Consider the following 8,301-nt stretch of genomic DNA (forward strand, 5'->3'; position numbering starts at 1 on the left):
GGGATTGAATTGAAACTGTAGATTGCTTGATGCCACCTCTCCAAGAGCATGGGAGGTCTTTCCACTTTCTGTTTTCTTCTTCAGTTTCTTTCTTTAAAGACTCAAAGGTCTTAATATACAGGTCTTTCATTTGTTTAGTTAGGGTTACCCCAAGATAATTTATGTTGTCTGTGGCAATTGTAAAGGGTGATGTTTCTCTAATTTCTTTCTCAGCCCATTTATCGTCTGTATACAGTAGGGCTACTGATTTTCTTGAGTTGATCTTGTATCCTGCCACTTTACTGAAGGTATTTATCAGCTGCAGGAGTTCCCTGGTAGAGTTTTTCGGGTCACTTATATAAACTATCATATCACTTGTAAATAGTGAAAGTTTGACCTCTACCTTTCCCATTTGTATCCCTTTGATCTCCTTTGTTGTCTTATTGCTCTAGCCAGAACTTCAAATACAACATTGAAGAGGTATGGAGAGAGTGGACAGCCTTGTCTTGTTCCTGATTTTAGCAGAATATCTTTGAATTTTACTCCATTTAGTTTGATGTTGGCTGTTAGTTTGCTGTATATACCTTTTATTATGTTTAGGTATGTTTCTGTTATCCCGGATCCCTCCAAGACCTTTATAATGAAGCGGGGTTGGATTTTGTCAAAGGCCTTTTCAGCATCTAATGAGATGATCATGTGATTTTTCTTTTGCAGTTTGTTTATATGGTGGATTACATTGATGGATTTTCATATGTTGAACCATCCCTGAATCCCTGGGGTGAAGCTATGTGATCATGGACACATTGGGAAGGAACGAGGCCCTGCCCAGGATGATCTAACAGACTGTGAAAATCCCTTGTGAAAGCCCTTATCCTCCATGTGGAGCAGAGGTGGGACGGAGTGGGGTGGGGGTTTGGGAGGATTGAGGGACCGGGGGAGGAGTGGAGGGAGAGGGAACTGAGATTAACATGTATAAAAAGATAAATTTTAAAAAGGAGAAAAAAACGTTTAAGATTTCAAAAGTTTCACATGTTTTCTGACACTGGCTGGTGGTGAGCACCCGAAAATCTGATCATGGCTGGAATATTGACCTGATGATGGAGTCATCCTCCCTTTCCCATAAACAACGTTGCTACCTCCACTGTCCCTTCGCACTGAATTGCATGTGTGGCTGAGAGAACCTGCCCGTTAACAAAGACACAAGGAATAACCATCAGTCTTTTATACATAGGTTTTTTTAATAAAAATTATATACATATTACAAAAAAAGAAAATTCAGAACTCATTGGTGCAAAAGCTGATTATAGCAGCAGAGTGACAGTCACATTTAACTGGAGGGAAACGTCCCAGAGTTTCATACCATAGCATGGACCTTCGGCGATCCCGCGGTCATTCCCCCCACAGCAGAGGCTGCTTTGCAAAGGGGGAAGCCCTCCCGTGTACATGCCGTTCCCACTTCTTCCTTGTTGCTTGTCCAGCGCTCACACGGTAGGGTAGAGGGCGTAGGAAGCGATTCCACAGTGGTTGTTTCTGTCTCGGGCTATCTTTATGTAACCATTCTCGCCCCAGTAAGTACCCCAGCTGGAAGAAGAGCACATTCACCATTCGGTAGAAAGAACGCAACACAGAAGCTTCCTTCCTTTCGCTCCCGACACAAACACAGAGGCAGAGGACACACTCGACAGACGGGATGAGGGATGGCAGAGGGTCACCCCTTGGATACCGACTGTCACCCTCACAAACGACTGTGGATCACTGCAGAGAAAGGGCAGGGCGTCTCCCCACCTACGTTTACTCAGGACTAGAAATGCAATGCTTCCAGTCCCATCCTCACACTCTCCAAACCATGGAGGTCTTATCATTATAACCGCCATAAAACCTCCCTATTCAAATCATGTGGGGCAAACCGCTGAAGCCTGCACCCAACTGCTGCCTGAAAATAGCCTTTAGGGTTTCAAGCATAAAATTTCCCCCCTTCGGCTGTTTTTACCTGTTCTTGACAAGCCAGTATTTCCTGCCATCTGATTCTTCACCATAGCCAACCACCAGGATGGCGTGATCCAACTTAACGCTGCTACAGTCTGGCTCGTAATACATGCCTGGCGGATAAAATCAAAGCTGAATGAGAGGCTCCATTGACCCCCACAGTGACTGCTGTTATCCGCAGTAAGGGAAACATTTCCAACTTTGGTACAGGCCACGCAGACAGGAGTGATTCTGTGTTAGCAAGGCTTGAGAGGTAAGTGCTTATGTAATATAACAGAAACAAAGGTTAGCATAAATCCTCAGGGAAAACATTTGTTTGAAGGGTGTGTAAGGAACCTCGACCTGCTTACAAGGTGTGTCAGTCCATGGACACTAAAAAAAATATGAAACACATGAATCAAGAAGCCCTCCCCATCCCACCTCCCTTAGACTGCCCTACAGAAGCAGGATATCTATTTAAAATCACAAAGATTCAGCAACAGTAGAAATTTCAATAAAAGTAAGCCACATTAAACTTGACCTTGCTATTTAAAAAAATATTCAATGCTGTTCACATTTCATAGGATTGTTCTTAATTAATGTTGAGCAAAAACAAAACACACAAATGTTTTTCCTGTCCAGTTAGTATTTGCAACTCAAGATGCTAATGTCAAAATTAGTGTTCAAGTAGGTGAGCTTTGGTGGAGGTACCGCCCTAGCTTGTGGTTGCTGAGAAGAAAATCACTTACCACCCCTATAGAACTGGAATGAACGGTGCTTAGTATCAATTGCAGCGGAGATGGGCCCCACGGTGGCCACAGCCTTCATTAGGGCATCTTCGCTTTTTGGGATATTCACAAAGCCCGTGACTTTAGCAGCAGAATATTTAGGGTTGTACCTGCAGGTTGTATTCTTTGAAGGACAAAGGTAAAGCAAAAATCATGGTTATTGCCATGCATCTCCCGGGGACCGTGAGTCAGAACCACAGCTAACCCAGCATTGCTGCTGAGGATCTCCAGATTTATGTGTTTGTGAAATGTCGCAAGTCCTGGCAAGCTGGTAGAAACTAGCTCATGCGTCTTCCATGACACCCCATAGACATTCTTACTGATAATAAATTTTCTCAGGGGAGACATCTGTGCTATTTGTGGAATGGTTTGCATGTACTCCATGTGAACAGAAGCAGGGGCAGCTGCATGGAAACCATGGAATCAGACGAGCATGCAGAGGCTGACATTTAATGGCAGCACTGAGGATGTAATAGGATGGATTGTATCATGGAAAGATGAGATTTTAGGACAGACCATTTATTGTCGGCATGATTGTTGTGCTTCTCAAGACCTGAGTTGGAATGACAAGGCAGGATTCCTACTTACACGTGCTTCATAAGGATAGGACACACTGGTGTCCAAACCTCCGTTGTTGATCACATACTGGAAGGCATACCCCATCAAGCCACCACGACAACCTTTGTTGCCATATGACCAGGAACAGTCCACTAGGTTCTGTTCACTCAGAGGAATCAGTTTCCCTGTTTTCCGGAACATTTGTCCTACTAAGGAGCCAACGGCACTAAATGCCCAACAAGAGCCACAACTACCCTAAAAAGAAATAAAAAGCTGTCACCTACAAAAATAATACAGAAATTCATACAGATGTTTGATAGCAATTTACATGATATAATAACTTCATATCGAAGTGTATGCATATCCACAGTTAGTAAGACAAGGACAACATTTCCTTCCAAGCTTCCTAGTGGACAATGACACGAAGAACTTGTCATGTCCTACCTGGGGTTTCACAGGTGTCACATAGCCGTGCTTTCTCCAATCCACAGACTTGGGGACATCACCCAGAAGAGGCTCCTGGAATACGTTCATCTCCTCGGTTCCCATGCTTTGAAAGCCAGTCATCAGTTGCCCGAATTCTGTATTTGTCTTCAAGAAAAAGTAAACGAATCATTTCAAAGGGAGACAGAGAGAGAGGACTTACAAGGAACTGAAGAGAAGAAATCATGTTCTGTCATCCGTGTCACACTCACCAAGTCACCAAAGGCGTTCATCTCCAAGTGGAAGTCATGCTTCCCCTTAGCGTAGTCCTCGTTATGCAGCTCAATCATTTTCCTGTTGCTCTCCCACACTGCTCTCTTCTGCCCCTCTTCATTCTAGAATAAATACAGCATGGGGTCTTTTTTTTGTTTTTGTTTTTGCTTGAAACCCAACCCTGGCTCCCTCGGTGGACCCGCTGCTATAGTTGGTGAGAATCAAGGGACGTTGTCCACCCCCAAAAGACATAATCCAGACCCCATGTCAATACAGTGGTTTGCATCAGTGCTCATATCTTGTGATCATGTCAGGGAGTAACTGGATTTCATGATGTGAACTGTATATAAATTTTCCATAGCAAGGACCATTGTCTCTGTGTTGCCTCTGGGTAGTTTTCATGGCACCAACCATGATGTATGTTTTCCCATGTTTTGTCTTCCATTCGTTCCATTCATCATCCAAACTGGGATCATGTGTTGGAGCACCTGAGACCACCACCAAGCAAAGAGTGACCAAGAATAAAATAGGAATCATGCTTCCAGAACCTAGAGATGGAGAAAAGAATGAGATTCTGATGACATCGGTGCTTCAATAAAAATCCTATTTCTGCCTCAGAAACTCAGGTTGCCTCATGGAATGAAATTCCTCAAACCCTTCTATCTGTGATTTCCCCTTGGTGAAAAAAACCAAGAATGCATTTATTTTTAAGCACAGTGGTAGAGCGATTCCATCAGTCAAAAAATGAACATTTGCCAAGGGCTCCAGGGTTTGGAGTGTGTGTGCACTGTGCACTTAACTCACCACTCGAGACACTCCTATTGGTTGAGAGGCTTAAAGCAACAGTTAACTTCTTAAGACATAGTTGTCTCAGGTTTTATGCCATTTTTTTGGTTGAGCTCAGGCAAGTTAAACAAGACCTATGCACAGCGTGATCCACAGCACATACAAAGAGATCTGCACGGATTGAGGTTACCTGCCATATTTTCCCTGGACCAGTGAACACATGGAGGGCCACTATGCCTTGGCTTCTCCCCCTCTCAAATTTTTCTGGGTTGTCCTCTCTGGAAAATCTTGGAAAGACAACAGCTAGGATTATGTCTTCCTTATAACTGGGATGGACCTTTAGAACCCCATCTTATTGTCTTAATGAGGACTGGCCAGAAGGCCAAGTCAGTGGTCAGCAGGGCCACCTGTATTATGAGACTAAGGCTCAAGTCTTACAAGTTTTTGAGATAGAGCAACTGACAAAAGCCATGTCATATATTTACCTCCTCAGTTTGCCATAGTAGACAAGTGGATTTTTTTTTTGGCAGCAATGTGACTAATGATGTTTCCCGTTGCCACTGGAGTTATACCCACGGCAGCAAGAGTTTGGGGGACAAGATGGAGCTTCCTGTACTCTGGTCTTGACTTTCAATTTACTTGGAAACCCAACAAAATAGGACCCCTGGAATGTCAGTTGACATTTGGGATCCCCGCTCACCTTACTCTGCACTCTTACACCAAGTCTACCAAGGCTGAGTTGACACTCTCATTCCTGAGGGGGCTACATGGTGCTTCTCCCTAGAGGGCTACATGGTGCTTCTCCCTAGAGAGTGTCTCTAAGGTGCTCAGCTAGTGTAAGTTCCCAGTCTGCCTTGGGAGATGCATTGGGGCTCACCTGAGATGTCCACAGCCGGGCAGGTGTTCTTCACTGTCTCAGGTCTTCAGAGGCCGCTGAGATCCCAGGTTCTGTCGCAGCTGCATGTGGATCCAGGCTTTAAATCCCAAATCTGTCGCTCCAGGACATAGTTCCCATCCTGTTACTCCTCCCTGCATGACCGGGTGGCAATTGGACTGGACCTCCAGGCTGTGGAACTGCAGACACACACTGACATTGATGTCCACCCTGTCCTGGGGCATTGGGTGTGAGCTGCCTTTGTGGACAGTGGAAAAGAGAGAAGTAGACCACTGCTCGAGGAAAGTAGAATGTATGAGTTTAATGACGATTGTGGAGAAACTACTCTTTGTGAAAGAGGGCTTGGCACTTGGCTCAGGGAAGAAGGTTACAGCCAGCTGTGTGTGGGTTTCCAACAAAACCCCGCTCATCTATTAGAAGTAGAGATTTTAATAAAATCCCTGTCAGTGGTGCACATGAGCATTAGTTATATTTGAGCCCATTGTTGCCCTTAATCCACAGCTGAGCTGGGTGCTTACAGACTCTATGATCATTTTTCCAGTGTCAGGGATGATGGCAGCTGGGTTACTAGGAATCTTTAGGGGAAGGCAATCTTCAAACAGGAAGGTCACAAGGGGCTTTGAAGGTGGAGATGGAGAACTGGAAATGTGTAGGTACAGTCCTCCTGCATGAGATCCTCAACAACTAGTAAAGGCACTATGTAGTTTTCCAGAGTTTGGTGGCACCTGTGGGTTGTTTGTGTGGTGCACGGTGCCTGCATAGTGGGACCTGCATACTGGGAGGAACCTTGAGAAGGCATGCTTGGGGTGGGGGCGTGGTCTCTGGGGGAACTCCATGTTGCTTTGGAAATGGTGACGGGCAGCAGGCTCAGCACAGGAGCTGCACGCACACTGGGGTGTCAGTGATGGCTCTGTAGAAAGCTTGAGTATGCTCCTCAGTCTCGTGCCGGGCTGTCAGCAGTGGTCACCAGGATCTTGTCACTCGTGTCTTCCTTCCCTTCTGTCTCTGTCTTGTGAGGAAGGATAGGAAGAAGGAGATTCCACAGTGCAAGGGGCAGTTGCGGACTCAGGATGGTGACTGTGGGGGAAAATGGCCTTGACCAACTTCAATTTCCTTGGAGATCTCTAGTCGCATTAACTAAAACTCATCACAAAATCACCTCCCTAAGATAACTCCTGCTGTGTGTTTGCTCCAGAATTCCTTCCTGGGACATTCACATTTCTGGTTCCTTCAATGCGTGGAATTTTTTCTGCACTCTGGGAATTCCCTAAGTCTTCTAATCATGGCCAGTTTCTGGCCAATAACCTTATAAGAAGTTCGGAAAAATTTGGTTCTGTGTCCAAATAAGCCCTTTAAATAAGGCATCTGATGACAGGTTAGGGGTCACTAGGGAGAATTTCTGTTTGGGTCTTTGTGTTACCCATGAAGAAGCCCCATTGTTATGACAGTGAAATGCTTCTACTGTGTCCCAAGGTGTCCTGGAATTGCAGGTGTTTTTGTCACATGTTCAGGTGCAGACTCTGAGCTGATTTAAGGAACTTTGTCAAATTCTTTTTATTCCTTATCTCCTGCAGGTACCAAGTGTAGTGTCATCCCAGGCACAGTGTTACTGCAAACACTAAGTGAAAATGTCCAAGATAAGACTGTTGCCAAATAGACCAGTGACAACTCAGTCATGGTTGTCACAAAATGTTGTTCCACCTCCCAAAAAAGCATTTAACACCTGAAGTGACACAGAACATTCTTTCTGTTAGTTTCCAGTCATTATTTTTGTCAAAGCCTAAAGGCTTTTAAGAGTTAGCCTTGGGAAACCAGTGATCCGGGCTGACCCTGCATGCTTTGGACATAAGTGCGTCTTTTCTTTCCGGTGTCGCTCAAACTGCTACCAAACTCCTGAGTAATTGATAAGCCAATAAGGATGAAGTATAAACCAGGAACCTGGACCAGATCATGAAAGGGAACTAGCCAACTAGAGCCAATTTTAATGGCGGAGGAGCCAAAAGAAAAAAAAATGAAATTCAAGATGGATGTAAAACTAGTAAGATGAATTGACATTTAATCTCAGCACCCAGGAAGCAGAGGCAGGAGAACCGCCGTGACTTCCAAGCTAGGCTGGTTAATATAATGAGTTCTAGGCCTGCCAGGGCTACATAGTAAGACTCTGTCTCAAAATAAAAAAAATTAAAATAAATAAATAAATAATAAAATGGGTAAGCAATCAGGAACTTACAGACTAAACTTCTGTAGTACGTTTTTGCAGGGGTGGACCTGTGTCCGGCTTAACATTATGGTAAAAGGAATATAATATTTGAGACAATTTTTTGTTAGTTTTATGAGACAGGGTCTCTCTGTATTGTTTGGAGGCTGTCAGTCCAGCCCAGCCTCGTACTCACAGATATCCGCCTGCCTCTGCCTCCCCAGTGCTGGGATTAAAGGCGTGAGCCACCACTGCCCGGCTTGAGACAATTTTTATGAAAAAGATTTATTTATTTTTTAAAAATTATATGCATTGGTGATTTACCTGCATGCATGTCTGTGTGAGGGTACCAGATCCCCTGGAAGTGGAGTTACAGACAGTTGTAAGGTGCCATGTGGGTGCTGGGAATTGAACCCAAGTCCTCTGGAAGAGCAGTC

General features: G+C 44.6%; 1 protein-coding gene across 1 annotated transcript; it reads right to left on the reverse strand.

Moving 5' to 3' along the window:
* Positions 1 to 1,460: 1,460 nt before the first annotated feature.
* On the reverse strand, positions 1,461 to 4,523 carry LOC101843508 (procathepsin L-like). The gene is made up of 7 exons (XM_005078427.2): positions 4,398 to 4,523; positions 3,986 to 4,108; positions 3,735 to 3,881; positions 3,321 to 3,545; positions 2,694 to 2,856; positions 1,970 to 2,078; positions 1,461 to 1,560 (listed from the first exon to the last, which is right to left on the reverse strand). Exons 1-7 carry the CDS (start codon positions 4,521 to 4,523, stop codon positions 1,461 to 1,463), a joined length of 993 nt encoding a protein of 330 aa, XP_005078484.2.
* Between the last annotated feature and the right edge of the window lie 3,778 nt (positions 4,524 to 8,301).

The sequence above is a fragment of the Mesocricetus auratus genome, unplaced genomic scaffold, assembly GCF_017639785.1.
Source record: "Mesocricetus auratus isolate SY011 unplaced genomic scaffold, BCM_Maur_2.0 Super-Scaffold_100013, whole genome shotgun sequence".
Classification (NCBI taxonomy): Eukaryota; Metazoa; Chordata; class Mammalia; order Rodentia; family Cricetidae; genus Mesocricetus; species Mesocricetus auratus.

Coding starts and splice junctions, on each gene's coding strand:
- LOC101843508 (XM_005078427.2), bottom strand. CDS start 4,523: ATGATTCCTATTTTATTCTTGGTCACTCTTTGCTTGGTGGTGGTCTCA. Junction 3,546..3,734: donor TGACACCTGTGAAACCCCAG/GTAGGACATGAC, acceptor ATTTCTTTTTAG/GGTAGTTGTGGCTCTTGTTG. Junction 2,857..3,320: donor CCTATCCTTATGAAGCACGT/GTAAGTAGGAAT, acceptor TGTCCTTCAAAG/AATACAACCTGCAGGTACAA.